Source organism: Vanessa atalanta, chromosome 14 (genome assembly GCF_905147765.1).
Source record: "Vanessa atalanta chromosome 14, ilVanAtal1.2, whole genome shotgun sequence".
Taxonomy (NCBI): domain Eukaryota; kingdom Metazoa; phylum Arthropoda; class Insecta; order Lepidoptera; family Nymphalidae; genus Vanessa; species Vanessa atalanta.
In genome coordinates, this window is record NC_061884.1 from 2,309,719 (window position 1) to 2,331,183 (window position 21,465).

Here is a 21,465-nt window from a genome sequence, read left to right on the forward strand (position 1 = left end):
TTGTTTGTTAATTAAAATATTTATCAATAAAAAAAATCCTACTCCAGTCCAGTTCTCTTAGTGGTTTCACCTCGGGATTCGAAATTACCCAGTTATAAACTTGTACAAACTTTTAATAATCAATAATAATTAGCAATAATATAATAGTATCTATCATCTTATATAGCAAATAGCCAACGCGGTTGATTCGTTGCAATTTTTTGAAGAGTTCGGATGTCTTTCTCAGAAACTCATCACCACATATTTACGGAATTTAATTTTGAGTTCATTTAGAAATAAATCTAAAATAAAAAAAATTTGCTAATTCTAGTCTTTATATGACGGAGTTAAGCCTGCACATACATAAAATTTATAAGCTCTAACTTTTTTAAGTCCGTTAAAAATGTGTCAAAATTTATGTTAGTTGGATCAATTTTTGCATTTAAATTTCTAGATAATTTACGTTTCTAATATTAGAATATAAGAAACGAATTTGAAATTCTTGTATCTATAGCACTTTAACTTAGCCAATCGAACTACACAAAAATTAACAACATTTAAAAATTAACCAATCACCAATTATTTTAAATTCATTATAATCGCCGTCATTTATCTCCTATCGTGAGCCGCGCATAGCGATGTTAGCTCTTGTAATAGCTTGTAAATGAATATTTTAACGCACGCACACTTGATATCAGCACGCTGTTATCAGCATTGTTTTATAATACAAACATGTGGACGGGTTTCCCGCATAAACATGTATTATAACATTAACGTTAGGAGATAAAATTGTTTTAGGATTTTAATTTATCATCAGCAGCTGTAGGAACTAAATTAATCTCACTCGTGAAAACGACTCATGACGATGTACTGTTTAGAAGCGACTTTCAGATTCTTCAAGGTCGCATAATACTTTCTGACATTACACGATAATGTACCGCGATGAGTTTGAAAGTTCCTACAGAATATCTTTACATAACGTTATGCTGATATTGGACAATCAACAAACTTGATAGTAAATGATTACTCACGTGATCTTACTTATTTCATAAGCCCTTATACGCTATTATGCATGCTGAGGATTATTTTGAGGAATTAAATTATTATACACCGATTAAATAACTACGGTACCAATAATGACCGCTGATTGGTGGAAAGAATGCTAACAGCATTTCTCTATTGGACCGCAATTCCGATTACGTGGGCGTAAAGTCAAATCTCCAATGAAATCAGGAGACCGAGTGGTAAATCTTTAAGATTTTCATTGTAATACTTTAGCTATATATTCTTCGTGAGCTAATTTATTAATAATCAAATAAAGAAAACGACTATAACACTATATCGGTCAAGTTATCTGGTAATACGTATGTATAGTATTTATTAGTAAATAAAAGCATTCTAGTTGTAACTACAATCTCGATAAGGGGACGTGTCAATAGCATTCTTCCTGCAATCAATGTCAACTACCGAATGAGTTTAAATCGAGGGTCTGGATAAACTGGCCACTAATAATATATACATATAGATAAGCTGGCGAGCATAATATCACTCTATGTGATAGAGAAGTGTGCACTTACGCTCTTTTTGAATCATATTCATAAACAATACCTTATAAAACAATCATGAAATTTTTCATATTCCTTTGTTTCTTATGGATTTTCTTCGTTTTTTTAGTATTCATTTGCAAGTATATATTTTGTAGAATTCAGGGAAACTACCAATTTGTTTGGCTTTTAGGGCATCCGTTTATTTCATAATGATCAGAAAAAAAGGCAAACATGACCAAGTTATACGAAATCACTTCTTTTTTTTTAACTTTCGAATTTTAATCGTTTGTAAAAACGCAGCACCTCAATTCACTGAACAAAATTGATTCGATTGATCTGAACTTGAATCTCTATCAAACTAATCGCCAGTTCTTCAATTAATGGATTACTAATTGCAGAATATTCAAACATTGCATTATAAAAACCATTACAAACTAAACAAAACTTCTATTTGGAAACTGAATATGTTTTGGGATCCGTTTTTATAGTAAGGTTTCAAATTTCATTCGCTAAAATTTAGAATTTTGAAAAAGATATATTTGAACTCTACAGAATTCGATTGCGTCTTTTAAGAGGGATATGTGTGCGTTTATGTATATTAGAACAAGATCTTGATATGATGATAATTCAGAATATTTTCTCTTAGAGTGTTATGGTAATATTTTAGTATTACATAGCTTTTTTAGTATCACTTATATTTTTGTTTAGTCTATGCTTGTTTTATTAAGGCTATGTACAAGAAAGCAATAAAAATCTACAATCTAAATCCAATAAATTGGGTGGCTCTAATATCTCAAAGATTTGACTCACGCATTACCGAATGAAGTCAAATAAATGTTTTAAGAAAGAAAATATTTACCGTTATCATATCGCGTGAATTATTCCGCTATTTGCTTTTACAATACACCAAGGCTAAAAGATAGGACAGTGTAGGACGTTTAATTATTTTTAGGAATTACATTAAATATTACGTATTAATAACCGAATTATTTTTTGGCTGGTCTAGTGGCTAGCTTGTACGGCTGCAGATAAGGTTCCCAAGTCTGATCAGGAATGTTACAGGATTTTTCGACAAAATTCACATTCAGCGTTCCGGCGGAAATTGTTAATGACGTTGTAATTCGAATACGCGCAAATCACTGAACCGCGCGCTGTTATTTTAGTCATCGCGACTATTCATAATATATTTTCAATTTCTGTATTTTTTTATCATTTTTCTCTTTTGGTGTTTCCTAATGTTGAATAGTTTGTAATCATACCTACTGATTTTATCTGTGGACCTCCCCAGTTGAATATATTGTAACATTTGTACCTAAAGTCAAAGATTATTTTTTATTTTTGGAACCTATTTCTTTTATGGCGCTTGCAGTAGAGTGAATCGACAAAAATCGTCACGTTAATTCACGCGGATTTTTAATAAGAATCGTAATTTAATTATTTTCAGACATTGTTAATTTATTTTATTGTATCTCATAATATATAGCGAAAGCGTCTTCATTCCGATAGAGTGTCCAATCAAGTTTTTTTAAAGATTATAAATCTATTTGCTCAATTATATAAAAATCCTAAACTATAAAATTCAATTTTCGATCTTATTATTTTTATGTATTTACAAGTATTGAAAAAATATTTTTAATTTTATGTAACACGATTGGCAACCCTAGTTGTGAAGTTCCTAAAACAACAAAGAAAGAAACCAACGAAGTTCCCCAACTGTCGTAACTCGTAACCCTTAAAAATGCCCACGCGTGTTAACGAAAATTCGTTGAATTTCTACGACATCTCAATAAACAATGTTCATGTTACCAATTTAGAATTGTATTTTAGTAATATTCTAGAATTTTTAACACAATTCATGAGTGATTGTTTTTCTTATCAATATACAAAATAAACGACTTTACTGGTGGAGTTTTCCAAAGCATATCTGCACATAGGTATACAAACCGACAAATGTAGAACGATTTGCCCTTTTTCCAATTTTTTGAGGATTTTTTTTTTTTTAGTGTCCTTGAAACAATAGGTGATGATACCTTCGCTACATACTTTACCAACCAAAGAAATATAATATAAATGGTGGAAATCATTTAAGATAAGTACATTCCGATTTTTTTCTGTGATGATTATAACATATCCATATCCGGACGAAGTGGACAAAATTTTTTGAATTATAAACTTTAATCGACTGCGTGAGGCGTAACATATTTTTTACGATTTTATTGTTATCGAAACATCTTTGGACGTAGCGTGAGATCTCTGAAGAGTTTAAGAACACATTTAAATATAATGTTTTAAAAAAAAATCAAATGACGTTTCACTGTTATCGATCTTTTTGATCTGTGGTTACGTCACAAATATTTACCTTATTCAAATTACAGATGACCTTCCTGGACTCCCTGCAGTCTGGTGGGTTTTGTAAATACTTGAGTCTTCTTTGTACGAGGTCGCTGACATTCGCCGCTTCTATTCTCCTCCATTCATGGTATCCATCTAGTTCTGGAAGCTTCTGTTGGTCCGATAGTAAAGATCTGAAAGCAAATATCTTATACAAATATGTAATTGGACATTCTGTAAAAGTCCACAGATGAACGTCTACTCTATTTTAAGTTCACTGTGAAACTCCATTTGTCGAATGAGTTGGACATTTATTTCATTTCAAACTTATTTAAAGTATCGTGAGATAGGTTAAGAAATTAAGAACAAACAGCGTTAAAAGCGCAATTAGTATTAAATAATTTAATATCACGCAATAAAATTATTAAAAAATATTACCGTAAAACATTGGAAAGTGAACTATGACAAATTTGAATTTATAAATATTAAAATTAATTATGATTTAATACTGTCACATAACCGTATTTCTTATTGTAATGCAATTACTATATAAATGACCTTCCATTTAAGCAAAACTATACCTTTTCCTGTCAGCAACTTGGTCTAAAATCGCGCGCAACTTTTCTGATTGGCCATCATCGTTGACTAGCTTCGTCAGCTCGTGGTTGACAAAGTACCATATCTCCTTTGTATTCGAATATATTCTTCGTCTAAGATTCTCGTATTCTTCCGATGGTCCCCCACCATTGTGAAGGAACGCTGATGTTTCAAGGTCATTCAGATTTACATTAAGTCTACAAAATAAATATTTTTAAAATCAATACCATTTATTTACATAAACTAGTAGAATCGTGTTACTAATGAAAACATGATAGGTCTATACGAAATTAAATTAATCATAGGAAAACATTTATCAACTACATCAGATATAATTGAACTCGCATCTATATACGTTATCTGTAGGACAGTTTAACATCTATAGAAAATGCCGAAATGCCTTTAAAGTAAAAGAAAAACATTGTTTTAGTGTAATGGGTATATCCCAAACATATGAGCTTTGATAACAAACACCGCAATCCTGCCTCCGGGTAGAACTGTCCGAAAAAAAAAACAAAGGCAAAATTGTAAAAACTTACCCCGACGATTTTTTTATCTGTGCAATAAGGTTATTGTGTTGTTGCTTCAACGATTCCAACTGAAGGGAGACCGCTTTTAATCTATCTTGGAAGTCGGACGTCTCCTCTGTGTTGCCGTCGCATCTGAAAGAACTTTTATTTCAGAAAACGTTTTCTGATATTTTCTCTTATTACAAGTCCGAGATAACCTTGACCTGAATACTGACTGAACTTGAATGAGTAAACACAACCAAGTCTTGTAAGTTAAGAAGGAAATAATTTTTGTTTATAATAATTTATCTCGTGACGGGAAGTATAATCATAGAATGAGGAACTTTGTATGGTATGAAATTGGGCCAAATTGTTACATTATCCACGAACTCCCAATACTCCTCAAACCGTCTCCATAACAAAAGAGAAGACCTTTGTTGGATATTAACGGCTTGTTACGTACTGTTGAATATTTAATGTGTCTTCCATCTAAGATACTGCATATTATATTGTAATTATAACGTATGAAGACTTAGCTACAGGATAATGGCGATCATTTAATCATTTTCAAGAACACCATTTTACTATACATCTTTCGCTATTTTCAATAGAAATCACAATATGCCTCATCAACCAAAACTCCAGACTATAATCGATCTCTGTGACAAATATTATTCAAATCCGTTCAGCTGCTCTGGCGTGATTGCCTATAAATAATATCACTAAGATATTAAGAATACGTCAAAGCAATAAGTAACAATTACATTGATATAATTCAATAACAATGGCTGGGAGTGGTACAGTATTTAAAGATTATTAATAAATCTGCTAATTAATATTTAATTAATTTATAAGCTTACAGTATGTTAACATAAAGTTCATTTACATGTCCCTTATTCTAATGCACGATTGTTTACTGTACGTATTAATATAAGCATATGTTAAGTAAAAAAATTAATTTGGACCAAAGATCAAAAGGTTGTCAATGAGCGATATCTCTATATAAATGAGTGGCCTTAGAAACTTATGATATAGTTTTTAATATAAAATATAATTTCAGTCTTTTCTTCTTATGTCATATAAAAATCATCAACATTATAAAAGTACTTTCCACAGATATTAATAAGCAAAATTGGTTTAATTTAGTAAACAAATAATGGGCGAATTTCAAGCAAACAACACAACTCAAGATTATATAGATGACAAAAAGCGAAGAGCTGGTTGACTTTCAGGCAAAATATATTATATCAATATAATTTTATTTAACTGGCATAACTTTGTTATACGAATAACTGTGTAATACAATTAACTGTGTAAATGTTGGCAAAGAGAATTTACTATAGTTTCTTGCCGGTTCTTCTTGGTAGAATCTAAATTCTGAAAATGGTAATAAACATTTAATACAATTTTATAAAATGACGATTCAGAAGTGCTTGTAAAAGCCTATTTTAAAAGTGTATTTTGATTTTATAAAAAAACCATCCAAGAGTGTATTGAAACAAGCACAGTGATACGTACTGATTTTTTTCAATAGGAAAGAATCGAAAAAATATACCTGTACATATATGTATGAGTATACTAAACCTTTATCGTTTTTTAGTAAATCTTTAAGCCTTCCCGCCGTGCGCAAAAATAAAATCAATAGACGTTTAGTAATAAAATACTATTAATCAATAAGTTTCAAGCACAATCTTGAGACTATCAAAGAGTTTAACAAATACGCCAAGTCTCATTTCCTGAAAATAAGATCAAAAGAAAAGTTTTCCTTATTGTATAGATACGATCATAAAATATGACAAGAAATAAAATAGACGAACCGGTAAAAAACTTAATAGTTGCTCTTCTAAGTCAATAATCATCAACATACAAAATTAATTTCATGTATCCTTTATAAAAATCAACGAACTATATAATTTTACTTTTGCTTTAAAATTATATAACATATTATTTATTTTAAAACATGTACATATTAATAAAACGCAAAAACAAACATATGATGATAAGTAAATAAAATTATATACGTATTTTTATTTCAGTAAAAAATTTTACACCTAAACTATTTAACAGGTACTCGTACTGTGTAGATGAGACTGAAGGCCGACGCCGCTAATTTTTAGTACCCTATACATTGTTATCGAAGGTTTTCTTTTAAGTGTATCTACATATTTAGTATAATAACAATAATTACTGGATAATTTATTCCTCAGTTAAACTGTAATGTCATGTAATTCGAGGTCGAAGTTGTTTGTTTACCTATTTCCCCTGCTTATAGGAAATAATAGGAAAAGATAATAGAGCCATTGGTTCTGCATCTGATCTCTCGCTAGTCATTTCGAAATGACGTCCCATCAAACTGTAAGACAGTGAAAAAAGAGTGCACTTCTGATAGCGCACTTATTTAATACCATAATATCTGATGAGTCTGGTCACTGTGTCCGAAAGCGATCAGGGATTTGGTTTCGTCCCCCTCAGTCAACATGTTTTTATTCTTTATTATGAAATCTAAGAGAGTAATAACCTTCAAATCAGGTTATTTTTATGTGTAAGATCAACTCTCATGCCGTGACAGCAAATGGTAAGACGCTCTCTTATACCGTCATGACCCGTCGGTACCACCGCTCCTTACCTCCTTGTTGTGTGTGCGTTGCGCGTATATATTTATCTAACTAATAGAACTCTATGATTTTATTTTCTTTACTCCATATTTATTTCAACAACCATCAACTTCCGTATATTAAATCTGCCGTACATCCCGTGATAAACACATTTAATTGTTTTTTTTTTTTAAACTAATAATCGAAATCCTTTTTCATTAATACATATTATTGCAAACAAGATTTAAAGACGGAACATATTTTTTATCGCTTAACAATTTTAATGAAGTAGGTGCTAAAATTATTACTGCAAATACGTTACTTCAATGCATCTACGTTATATTTTAACGGGGACGGTGATATTTTAACAAAGAACAATCGTAGTAACATGTAAATAAAAAATATATAAAATGATTGTTTCCTATTATTTTCAACAATAACCATAACCTTCATAAACTATTATTAATACATTACATTAACAGTTTGTAAATTTCACGAGATGAATTATAAACACAAATTAAGCACATAAAAATTCAGTGGTGCTTGCCTGGGTTTGAACCCGTAATCATCGATTAAGATGCACGCGTTCTAACCACTGAGCCATCTCGGCTCTAATTATTAATATATGTTTTTAAATAGACTTTGCAACTATTTTTAAATCTAAGTAGACCTTGACAAGTGCTTATTCGGATCACATTACTTAAATATAACTCATAAAAACCAGTTCTATAAATTTGCCTGCCGATGCATTTAAACTATGAACTTAATAATATCGAACCGTGTACAAGTTTCACAATTTGCTAAAAAAAATTAACAGACACTCCGTTTGCCAAAACACGGCAAGTCACATTAACAATTATCACTGACTCTTAAAAGAAATTGATTAAGTATTGTAATTATTTAAATTCTAATTAGTAAAATTTTAAAATGACTGTCTGACATACGACGCACAGTCTAAAAGTGGGTTTAACGAGATGAAATTTTAGGGATTCCTTAGAGAACGTAAATGAGCATTAAGAAAGAAATACACTATTATTACACTAAGAAGAATAAACATCGAAAATCATAAAAACACACACTTTTGTGGTAAATTTCCAAAAAACTTAAATATCTGTCTTTATTTTCGGTTCGGTTCTACAGTTCTATGGTTAAGATCACGTGACCACTTGACACGTCATCTGGCTGCTGTGCAACCCATTATTGCTCTAAATACATATATGTACAAATTTATAATGTTCATAGACTTAAAAGACAAAATGAAAATTTACCTATGTGTGTTGTTGTTGTGTACCTATGGGCGTGGAATAATATCTTACTTTAATTTTAGCCGAGTCCATATCTTTTATTTATTTCAAGGTAGATGAGTAATACTGCTACTAATATCAGACGAGATTTTATTGATTATAGTAAAGCGAATGTGAGATGAATAATGGCTCCAACGTTAATCCTGTATTGCGGTATCTAGAGGAATATTGGGTAAAATTGAGCCTCAGACGGACTAATTATATCGAGTATCGTAGCTCTAAACGTACGTCTGTTAGTGATCCTGTAAATTCTAAACGACCTGACCGATTTAGTGAGCAACGATTGAATTTCAGACAATTCATTTGTTATGCCGAGACGATGGTCTAGCTACAGAGTCTCCTTGAAGACTAATCATAAGAAACTAGCATTGAATATTTGTAATTAATTCAATAACCTCCGAAAAAAATGGTATGAATTAAATCAATAAGATATTTAGGCACCAAAATCCTCCAAAATCTAAAACAATTACGAGAAAATTAAAGTCAAACAAAACAAGCTACAATGATATTCCAAGCAGCCGTCGATTTCAAAATTCGAAAAACATCTATTGTTATTCAAAAACCGGTGCCAGAGAAGCAATATCTATTGTCATAATTTCGCATTCGAAATGCAGACTAAAATAAAAGTTTAATACGAATATCCTTCAATGGCGCTCGTTTCAGACGTACGAAACTTCTCCATCGCTCTGCATTAAACACGCTATTTCGTCTCGCCGTAACAATACGTGTCCTTTAGCATTACACGCCCGAGGCTCGCTCCTCCGTCGTCTTTACTATCGCGGAAAAGTATATTTTTTAAATTAAATTTTCAAACTCGCTTCAGAAGAGCCTCGAGGTAAGCTTGAACGTTACTTTAATATAATTTATAGCCATTTTTTAATTTTAAACTCGATAAATTTTGTACGCTTCAAACTTTTTATATTTTATATAAAATGTGGCATTAACTCAACTTCGTTTAAATTTGGGTTAAAGCGATGCTTTAAATGAGTCTTTATTTTAAATTTGTTTCGAAATAATTTAGCACTAATTGATTGAATTTTAGTTTAGTATTCAAAAAGTAATATAACTGTCGGTAAAGGTAGGCTAGGCACAGCTAGGCTAAGTCCCTCTTTCCTTTCGAAAAGGTATGAGGCATTTTTCACATTACTGCTTAACTACAGATTGGTGGCAATACACACGTGGCAAATTTACACTCGACACATGCATTTTTTCCTCGTGATGATTTCCTTCACCGTAGACGAGCTGAGCGAGAGGAATTATGAACACATATTCAGTAAGTGAAAACTCGGTCGTCACGTGTTTGAACCCGAATTTTTCGGTAAAATTCACGTGTTTTGGACCCTAACTTATCTTACTCTGTAACATTAGCATTCTCATAAATAATCTTGCCAGACTTAATGAGTTATCGAGTTCCACTACTCGTTAAAGTTGGTAAGTTATATCATAGACTGACAACGTAACTTCATTAATTTTTAATTATATTGCATAATAATAGAAGAATCTGATCAAGTCATATACTAATTAATTAACAATATAAAAAAATAAGACCCCGCATGAATCTCTAGCAATTAATTGGCGAAATCCCCATCCCATACATTCGCATCTACCCAACTATACTAATAAAATTAATCAATGTTTCGAAGCACACTCATGCCCAAAAAAATGTATACGAATATTTGTCGTGTTATTTGTGCTGTACATGTAATCCAGTTGCCTTACCATAGACAAGTTCAACGCAAACAAGATCACAGATAACATATACTTAAAGCTGATTACATAAATCTCCATTAGTAATTCACATCGCTTACCTCAGCGGTGATATCACGAGATACGTGACAGCAATCCATATGAACAGCAGTAAGACGGCCACCCGTTTCCATTTCGACAGGTACATCATAAAATAGCCATTTAAACCCGAATGCCCGGTGGGATAGAGTTTCATCATGAACTTTTCATCCCCATTTCTTTACTGCTAATATTATTTCTTAAGTACTGGAACAATAAAAAATAATTTATTCAATGTTAAAGCGAAATTAATTATTGATAGTTTTAAGTTAAAACTACCCTTCGGAAAAGGTGATGACGTGAACTTAGAAAAATCGACAGAAATAAATGTTTATTTATATTTGGCATCGTAATATAATTGCGTTGTTTGTGTTTATTTTAGAGATCACGTGAATAAAAGAAAAAAATATATGAAAAATGTTTTTATAATAAAAAAACAACTTCAACATTTATTTTTAATTACGTTGGTGCCTACACTAGGTAATCCTGGGTTCGTATCGTGGGTTTTTTAGCATCAATACATGTTTTGAGTTTTGAGTAATAAATTCCTATTAAAATATATTGCTTGGTAATTGCATTTATATTGCGTGTTTACACTTTTATGTTTTAAGCACTTTTATTACATTTTAACAATGTATATTTCTCGTGACATAAAATGACTTCGATAAAAGTTACTACTTTAGTTAGTAAATCACACTAAACATATCCTTTCTTGATGATTAAGATAATGTACGAGATCTTTATATAAAAAATAAAGGGGCCTTAAATATATGGAAGGGAAGACTGAAGATAATAATGAGTTCTATTCCCAAAGGCATTACAGTCAAATCAGACTAACAATATTATCAGGATTATAATAAGAGAAGATAAAAATATCTGTTTAAGATTAAATACCAATGAAAGAGTTGTCTAATTCACGTTGACTGATGCAATCGATGCAGAGACAGGATACTAGAAATATTGGACTAATTATTGATTAAACGTACTTGTTAAGTTCTTGTAATAAACTTCTATCATAATAGGTTTTTTTACGAGCCTTTTTACTTCGCTTATTTTAGTTACACTTTCTTATAATTGTTTTAAAACTAACCTAACCGATTGTATTAAAATTGTATACAATTTTGGTGCTGAAGGTGAAGACTAAAAATACAATATAGGTATAAATTTTATTGCAATATTTTAATATATAAATTTAAATTTTTTCGTCCATGGATAAGCATTAATAAATTTGTTTTATTTTTTGAATGCTGATTTATGTACTTGGATACTTTGACGATAAGAGTTATATGCAAAGACATAATTATGTACTAATTACGTTGGAATTATTCATAAAATAATAATTATTTTTTAATTATCATATGTAGGTGGATTGGCAAATGGACCATGATGGTGGCAAGTGGTCACCGCTACTCAAAGACAATGACGCCTTAAGAAATTTTAACTATTTCTTACATCGATAATGTGCCAAAAAACATGGTAGTGATACCACCAATTAAACATTATTAAGAAGTATAATTAAAGATCACAGATGATAGGAACCGAAATTTTCTCTTAATATTACCTTAATTCAACCGAGACATTTAATAGTTAAAAAATGATATTACGACAATACAACGTGTATTTTCAGATGTATCAATTAACAATTAATAACACTGATTATTGTCTATAGTCTCGAATATTATATGAACTAACTTATTAGACTGACTAGGAGTCTTGTTAAATACTTACATACTTAAAAACTATTATGAATATGGATCAATATGATCCATATTCATAATAAAATTTATAAATTTAAAATACCTTTCAAAAATTGTGACACACTTGAACCTGTTCCGCTAGCGTATGGAAATGATACCAATTAAGCTATGCGTCCGAAAATGTCACTGCAGTCACTCGAGGTTTTTAATTTAAATAATATTACTACTGCGCCTGAATACTCTTGTAATCGAACCGTTCATTGCACTATTTGTATTGAATAAACTATTAGTGCTCGCGACTTTCAACGCGTTTAAATTTAACAAAAAAGGTATTGTTGTAGCCTAAGTTACTCCTTATTACATCAGCTATCTGCCTGTGAAAGTCCCTTCAAAATCGGTCCAGCCGTTCCAGAGATTAACCGGAACAAACAGAGATAATATATTTACCGTGTATATACCGTGTTGTTTAATACATATGCATTTAGTAAAAAGCAATTTTTTTTAATATTACAAACAGACACTCCAATTTTATTATATGTATAGATTAGTGTAATGGCCGACAACTAAAGCAAGCAATAACTATAAAAATAGCTATAATTGATAGTTGAAGCTCCGAATTCAAAATTACATTTTCGATTTTTCATCTAATAAATAAATTGGAACCTTGTTTTGAGAAAAATCATAAAATTATTCACTCACGAAGGCGCGCCCCTCCAATTTTAATTACTATTATCGGCGTGTATAATGGCTATCGCTTGTTCTTACGAAATGTATTAGTGTGCGTGATACTACTAGTGAGAGTAGAAGCAGCAAAAAAATAAAAATTACATTACATGTGTTAAGTTTACTTTAATCAAACGCCGGGCCGTTTTTTTGCGTGCTGCTAACACAAATTAATAGGTAGAAGTAGGTGAATAATAAATATATAATTACATATGTCAAATAATTTAAAACATCATTTTTTTAATATCAACACGTAGTGTGTTGATATTAAAAGTAGATGTAGAGTATTATACAGGAAAAGTCATTAACGCGAATACAAAAAACCGGAACTACGCTTTTTTAACATTCTAAAATGCTAGCAAGACAGATAATAATAGATCATTGATATAATCTCTTAATGGACTTACATTGTACTTAGCGTTAAATAGAATTACAACAGTTACAATTATGTTATTGTATCAATAGGTTTTGTAACTTAAGCTAAACAATAACTCTTCATACATTTACAGTGCGAGTGTGGTATTTGAAATATCGATTGAATTCGTTTTAAAATTATTGAAATCGATACAACGCTGAGTAATAGTAAAAATAATGACGTGAACAATAAAACTACATAACGAAAGGCTAAAACGAATTTGAGAATTTAACAAGTTGTATTTAACCGACTTCAGATAAAGCAGGTTCTTGTGCAAATGAAATAGAAAATTCTGTAGATGATTACATATTTTTATTGAATCACCACAGACTACGTGTCCTTGGCCGTGTTTGACTTAATCGCTGAATTAATTTACCATTTTTTTCTTGATCGCTATTAAAAAGTAAAATAACAATTAATGTGGGATAATTTTAACGTCTCGAGGGGTGAATTAAAAAAAATTACCTATGTCCTTCTCCGGGACTCAAACTTTCTCCATAACAATTTTCATCTAAATCGGCTCAGCGGTTTTAGCTTGAAAAGGTAACAGACAGAGTTACTTTCGTATTTATATTATTAGTATAGACGGATACAAACCAATTTTTAAATTTTTTATACCTGTTTAAGATTCAATCAGATCTAAATAAGCATCTTGACTTTTGTGCATCGTTGTATAAAGATTATTTTTATTGTCCCCAACACAATCTAAATATAAAATATGTTGTCACTCCGTATGGACTTTAAAACTCTCATAAAATTGCCGTCACACAGTTTTCTATTCAAGTCGAGTCTTCTGAAAAAGGCATTGTTAGATCTGCCTCAAAATTCCTTTATAGATCCATTTACGACATCATTTTTACCAAGATTTCTTTAGGGAAATATGAATTCTCGAATGCAAATGTTATTATGACATAATTTAAAACCTCTGATAGTTTATGATTTTTTACTATCGATTACGTAATCTGCACAACATTTATGCTAATGTTCGAATAACCTCTTATGTAAGTCGACGATGGATCACAAATAATTTTGTATTTGATTTGTCAACTTTCATTCTTTACTTCGTTGATCGTTGCATTCGTCGCAGATTAAACTCGAAGTGACGAATCGTGGAAACATTTGTTCATATGAATTTATACGTATCTTTTCTATATATCGATAAGATATGTGTATGTGAATACCCTGAAACACTTAATACGTTTAAAAGATTGAGAGGCGATTACCTGAAACACTAAGGTCTTGGTGAGAATTTGCGGCATGTGTAGCACTATTTAAGACCGGAGCTAAATACGCCCTTTGCAAGTGCTTTAATGACTTCTTCAAGATGACTATTTGTTCCGTATCATGACAGAATACTTAGACAGCAGCCTTAAATAGGTTTAACATGCGAGATACGTCGCGTGTCTGGCGCTAACAAACATGTGCTGATTAGGTTAGGTTAGGTTAGGTTAGGCTAGATCGAGCTCATGTCGAACTCACGAATTTCAAATCTCAGACTGCCTTCGACTGGTACTATTAAACATGCTAAACAGAGAACGGTGTATAACATATATCGTGTGAATTTTCAAATTGACAAACACTTGTTTGAAGAAATCCAATTGTTAATATAAAAGCGTTATTATTCTGTCAGAATCTAGTCTACTTATAATTGATAAAAAGCCTATAACACTCTTAGTTGATTCACGTACATATAGTTAATTATAAATAACAAATATAACAATAGTTTTTTTTTCCATGTAATACTAAAACAACCACAATTTAACACATTATAGCTTATGGAATAAGGAGGAGTCAAATCAAATAAACAACTTTGCAACGACTTGAAGCCATATCATCGATCGAGATCTTGAATAATCTATGATAGTCTTTATGGATTCGCGAGAGAATAGTCTTGCATGTCGCCGTAGCTGATATCGGAACTTTGGAACTAATATTAAAGTGAACATAAGTAGTTAAGTGGAATAGGTATTATAAGTAAAGTTATATTGATCAGGTTTTGCTGTTTGTAGCGGGGATGTTATGGATAATTTCGGATTTGGATATGTTTACGGATATATGAATAATATTTTACCGGATTCAGATACGATTATTAACCGATTGTTTCGGATAGTTTCACTTTAAAAAATGACAATATATATTATTTATTTTATATGTAGGCTGTATAGTAGGCTTAATTAGTATAAGGTAAAATGACAGAAAAAAAAACAAATAGTTTTAACCATTAAAATACTATTCAATTCAAGTATGTAAACTAACTATTTAAACTAAGCAAAAACGAATATATTTTTATTTCCAAAATATCCGATAGTTTCGGTTTCGATTACGAAGCTCCATGATATCTCTGGTTTGTAATGCATAATATAGTAGAGCTATTATCAAATCGCGTGGAATACGTAAATCTAATGTTTGTTTATATCTACTCCGTCTTCAATTGGAATAGGCTATAGATCCTATTGTCACATGTGCAAGACTTCGACTCAATCAGTTGTATAGAACTGGTTTAAAATTCCTCTATCCTTTCCAGCTTCTTCCCCCATTTTAATTTGAGATCTCATTTAATTTCAGTTCTAAGTAAAGCTAATTTTAAGAAAGTACCATTTTGGAGGCACAGCTTTTCTTTCTTCCCACTGACCATATATTTTCCAAATCGTTTGTAAGTTTAGATATAATTTATTTCTCAAAATCTTTTAGAAAATATTTCAGTATTTCTGATAACTTTTTTTATCTGGTGTCTCATTAAGTATGTCTCTCGGCCTTGCATTGACAAGTGTTTACATCGCGTGGAACTTTTAATTGCGAGTTGTAGCACTTGATGACTCGAGTACTTCACGGTTTATCTCAAATTACGCATTTCGCTTTAAAACTTGGCTATACCTGGTATTATATTATAACTGCTTATCATACTAATAATATAGAGGGATATTATTATCCATTTCCTTTTTCCTACTTCACGAAAAAATGCATAAGAAAAACATGTTGTAAGTTACTATGAATTAGTAAGGTGTAGTCTGCCTTGTTACAATAATTACTATATCAATTGATTCGTGAATCAAACTAATAAACTGTTAGTCCCCAGTACAAGGACCTTAATTTTTTTTGACACATACAAATGTACAACTTTACATAACTTACATTACATTAACAGTCTGTGAATTTCCCACTGCTGGGCTAAGGCTTCCTGTCCCTTTGAGGAGAAGGTATGGAGCATATTCCACCACGCTGCTCCAATGCAGGTTGGTGGAATACACAAGTGGCAGAATTTCGTTAAAATTAGCCACATTCAATGCAGGTTTTCTCACGATGTTTTCCTTCACCGCCGAGCACGAGATGAATTATAAACACAAATTAAGCACATGAAAACTCAGTGGTGCTTGCCTGGGTTTGAACCCGCAATCATCGGTTAAGATACACGCGTTCTAACCACTGGCCCATCTTTCACAAACTTTGTGAGTGCCTTTTTTGTGATGAGTCCGACAAACTTTTCAAATGCGAAAAGTTTCGGAACTGCTGCGTTTTCGAATGCTCGATTTCTGGAATTGTCGATATGACGTCACAATGACTTTTCATATATACAGCTTTGATTTGATTTTTTTTAATAAAATTAATTTAAAAATTGTGATCAACTTGTCCGACAAAAAACATGTTGCGTATGGGGTATCTACCACGCCAAAAATGTCGATATGACGTCATTATGTCTCCCTGTACTGTATAAACGTCGGACAAAAATAACAAATAAATTGAGTTAAATATTTAGTCCGACGAACAAATTAAAAAAACAAATCATTACTAATGCAAACTTCTTTTTGTCAATTTCTGACTGAATAAACTTAAATATTCACGTATATTATTTAAATATAATAATTACATAAAATTAGTTTAATAACATTACTATATTAATTACCTATGTACCAAGAGATTTTTTATTCTAGCACATTTCCTAGGGTTTTCCTGAGTGACGATATTATGCATATCGTAATTATAATTTAAAAATGTTATTGAAACACTTCAATTGATAACTTATTTTTATCTGTTTAAATTATTTGACAAACACAAAATGTTACAAATTATAATAAGAAATTAATTTTCAACCACCGATTATATCGAGTTTTTAAAATTTATTTCTTTTACAAATGCAATGAATGTCGAAAATAATTTTACAAAACTAGATACCCATTTCCCTAAAAAAAGGAAACATTTTATAAGCTCATGAGGTCATGAGCAAACACGCAACGAGCGTGACGCCCTCTTCCTTAGAGAATTGTCGATAAATTCCTTGACAAATGTAATAATTTCTCACGGTCGTATTATGGTGTTATTGTGAAGGTTATTTCTTAGCGATATATCGTTACGAGTCAATTTTGCAAGCTAATTAGAGTTGACTAACGTTAAGTGTGACAGTGTCTTGTTAGCAATCATTGGCACCTTAACCTGTCTTCACGGAATAATTAGCTAAGGCCGCGGTTCTACCGGCACAGCTAGTCCAAGCATAACTAGAGCGCCATGCCTGCTTATCTGATGACAACGTACCAACACGTTACTTATTTTAGAAACAAGTGTCATAAGTCTATTTATTTATTAATGTAATTTACGTATAAAATAACTTCAATTTTATATTTACTTATTTCCATATCTGTATATTTATTTGGTATTTCCAAGCAACAAATTAGTATTACCATATATTTTGTTATATATTACATTAAGACTATGTTAATATTACAAAGATGATACGTTCAAAATATACGTTCAAGAGCCGAGATGGCCCAGTGGTTAGAACGCGTGTATCTTAACCGATGATTTCAGGTTCAAACCCAGGCAGGCACCACTGAATTTTCATGTGCTTAATTTGTGTTTATAATTCATCTCGTGCTCGGCGGTGAAGGAAAACATCGTGAGGAAACCTGCATGTGTCTAATTTCAACGAAATTGTGCCACATGTGTATTCCGCCAACCCGCATTGGAGCAGCGTGGTGGAATGTGCTCTAAGCCTTCTCAAATAAAATAAATAAAATTGTTTATCTGCTGCGGTTAATACATAAGTACCGTATTTTGTTTGTCGTTTCACAAAAAATATGATCAAAATACCTCTTCGAACTCATAATCGTATAAGAAATTTAAAGATATCATTTTTTTCCATGAATTTTATTCATTCCACTTTATTTTTAAAGTCCCTTAATTACATTATTTCACAGTCCCGAGCAAACTCCATCAAATTTCCGGCTTACTTTGACCTTAAGCCTCGGAATTCTAAAAATACCTTCCGTAGGATTTTGATTTTTTTCACACGGCTTATATACGACTACTGAAGAACTTCAGAAATTTTCTAGCTTCTAAGTCGAAACAAGTCAAAATTTATTAAGACTTAAATAAGAAGTTAAGATTAAATCAAAATAGTATTTTAAGAAAATTCGGAAAATAATTATTATAAATTGCCACTGGCATATTTGATTTTTCATCTAAGATTTCAGAAGAGTACTTAAAAATATATAAAATATGTTATAAGCTGTTGCAACTTGGGCCCAAGGCAAATGATTTAGTTGGATTGGGTAGTTTCAACCACATCCTCTTTTCGACACCCATCCTTCACAAAAAATCATGAGATAATTATCATTTAAGGACAAATTGGTGGTACTTAATACTGACACGAATGCGGGCAGCTTTTATGAATACTATTAAATATTATGTTGAATTTCAACTATTTCAGTGATTTCTGACGTGGTTGCCTGAATTCAGCCATCTAAGTCGGGGTTTATTTAAATGAATTCTAGACCTGGTTATAACAGACAATAGACAATTCCACGTGTAAAATATGGACAGTCAGTTTTATAACCGCCTTCCATCTTACAAATTATGGCCCAATTTTCTCCATCATTACAATTTTCTATCGGAACTTATATACACAGCGATAATTTACATGAAGGCGCGCGCACTTCGTAAGTGCACAGGTAAACCAAAATAATATAACGACTGCATATGATCCGAAACAAAAAAAAAATTACACAACCTATAAATACTTTTGTTGAACCAGCTGATGTTGTTAGATGTTAATGACGTTTTGACAGAAACAAATTATATAAATAATGCACATTATGGAGACTCAGCTCCGCAGCATACGCGACTAGAAAAGTTATACAAGTAACTGATGTTGATATTGCTCGATTAGTATACTTTGGTTACTTTCATACCAACATGTCTTACGGCATTGGAAACTTTTCATACTTCAAAAAAGAGCTGTTAGGTCTATTTATAAACTTAGAGCTCGAGACTCCTTTCGGGATGTTTTTAATAGAGTGGGTATACATACAGTAGCTTCTTAATATATATACATATTTCTGAAAAAAACGGTGACAATCATTGTATAGACACGAGAAGGAAAGGTAAACTAATCAAACCAATTTTCCGACTTCGCAAAGTTAATACATCCTTTCTTGGGCACAGTGTTCATTCCAAAGCTATTTTTAACTTGGCCCATTAAAAATGTAATACTATGTCATAAAAACATTGATAAATAAAGCATATTACTAAATACAAGATTATATTAAGAATAAAAAAGAGTGACTCAGTATTTATTGATTTCTAGGCAGGATATATAAAATAACTTTCTGTAAATAAATTGGTGGAAAAGAGTAACTACTGAGTTGCTTGCCGGTTCTACTCGGTAGAATCTACTTTCCGAACCAGTGCTAGTTTTAAATTTAATTCAACACTAACATGACGATTCAAAGATGCTTTTATAAGCCTACTTAAATAAAGAATATTTTGATTTATATAGTAAACTGGTAATACGCTGGCTAGATATCAAAGACTTTATCAAATTTTTTTTACGAACATTATCATCTTTAAATTCAAGAATTGTTTTTCTAAATATATATAAGAATAAAAGAGAAGTTGCACTTTGAAAGCAAGATATAAAAACTTTTTCTTTTCATTCATAATATAGCATTATTATTTAATGTAGTCAGCATGACAATGGTACTAGCATTAATAATTATCCCATTACTTTTATGTACATATAAGTGTATAACTTAAGCTATAAGCTGGCAGTACATTAACATGAAAAACAAAAGGTAGTTAATGAGTATGATCGATTTGTGTACAATGATCGTTATATTGTTCAATACATAAAGTTGCAAATGCTTTGAATTATGTTTTCTTGGTAAATATTAGTAAACTGCATATTTACCGAGCAAACAAACTGTTTCATATTGACAATCTAAGTAAATTGAATGAAAAGCTGTAAATCTTTGTACATTTGACAACAATAGTAATAATTAAGAAAAGAACAAACTTTTTAAACAAATTTGAATGAGAATACAGAAACAGATGTCACTTTAATCAATATTAATTTAACGGCAGTATCAAATATCATAATAAATGGTTGTACTAGATATTTATTTTATTTAACTTAAATTAATTATACAAAATTCTAATGCTTATTGACTCATTTCACTATTTTCTTTAACTCCTACTACCCTGAATCTTTTAAGACTATTTAAAAAACTGCAAACAGTTCAGATCAGGTCTTACACTGCGCTCAAACTATTCACCCTAACTTTTGATTCCTATTCATAGCTCTAGTTTTCTATAGAATTCTTTCAATTTTCATTTGTGCTGTTTAACTAAGTACCACTTTTAAACAGTCTGTGAAAACATTTTCTGAATGAACTTTCTTGATTGTTGAATTGTATTTTTTTATATTTGTTTGTAATTTATTTTATATATATTTAGTATTATTTTAATAGTTGTATCTTCATATATTTCTGATTACAGCATACAGCAGATCAAACTGCTAACTGTCAGGGTTATTTAGATGGTGGCGAGTTAAAGAACAAGGAAAGTATATACATAAAAATTAAAACTATAGTGGGTAGCACATGCCTGTTTAATTTTTAATAATTTACTTTTATTAGAGACCACAATTAGATCACCTCTGCTTGCCATTTAAATAAGAACTTTTTACAACAAAAACAAAATAAATATGACAAGT

At 31.0% G+C, this 21,465-nt stretch overlaps 1 protein-coding gene across 1 annotated transcript in view; it reads right to left on the reverse strand.

Annotated features, from left to right (window-relative positions):
• LOC125068644 (alpha-(1,6)-fucosyltransferase) overlaps positions 1-21,465 on the reverse strand; it is a 30,425-nt gene that overhangs the window by 8,039 nt on the left and 921 nt on the right. The window contains exons 2-5 of the mRNA XM_047677901.1: positions 10,670-10,853; positions 4,994-5,116; positions 4,439-4,651; positions 3,886-4,051 (exon numbers count right to left, since the gene is read on the reverse strand). Of these exons, the coding sequence (XP_047533857.1) occupies positions 3,886-4,051; positions 4,439-4,651; positions 4,994-5,116; positions 10,670-10,806 (639 nt within the window). The 5' untranslated portion in view covers positions 10,807-10,853. The remainder of the gene's footprint in view (positions 1-3,885; positions 4,052-4,438; positions 4,652-4,993; positions 5,117-10,669; positions 10,854-21,465) is intronic.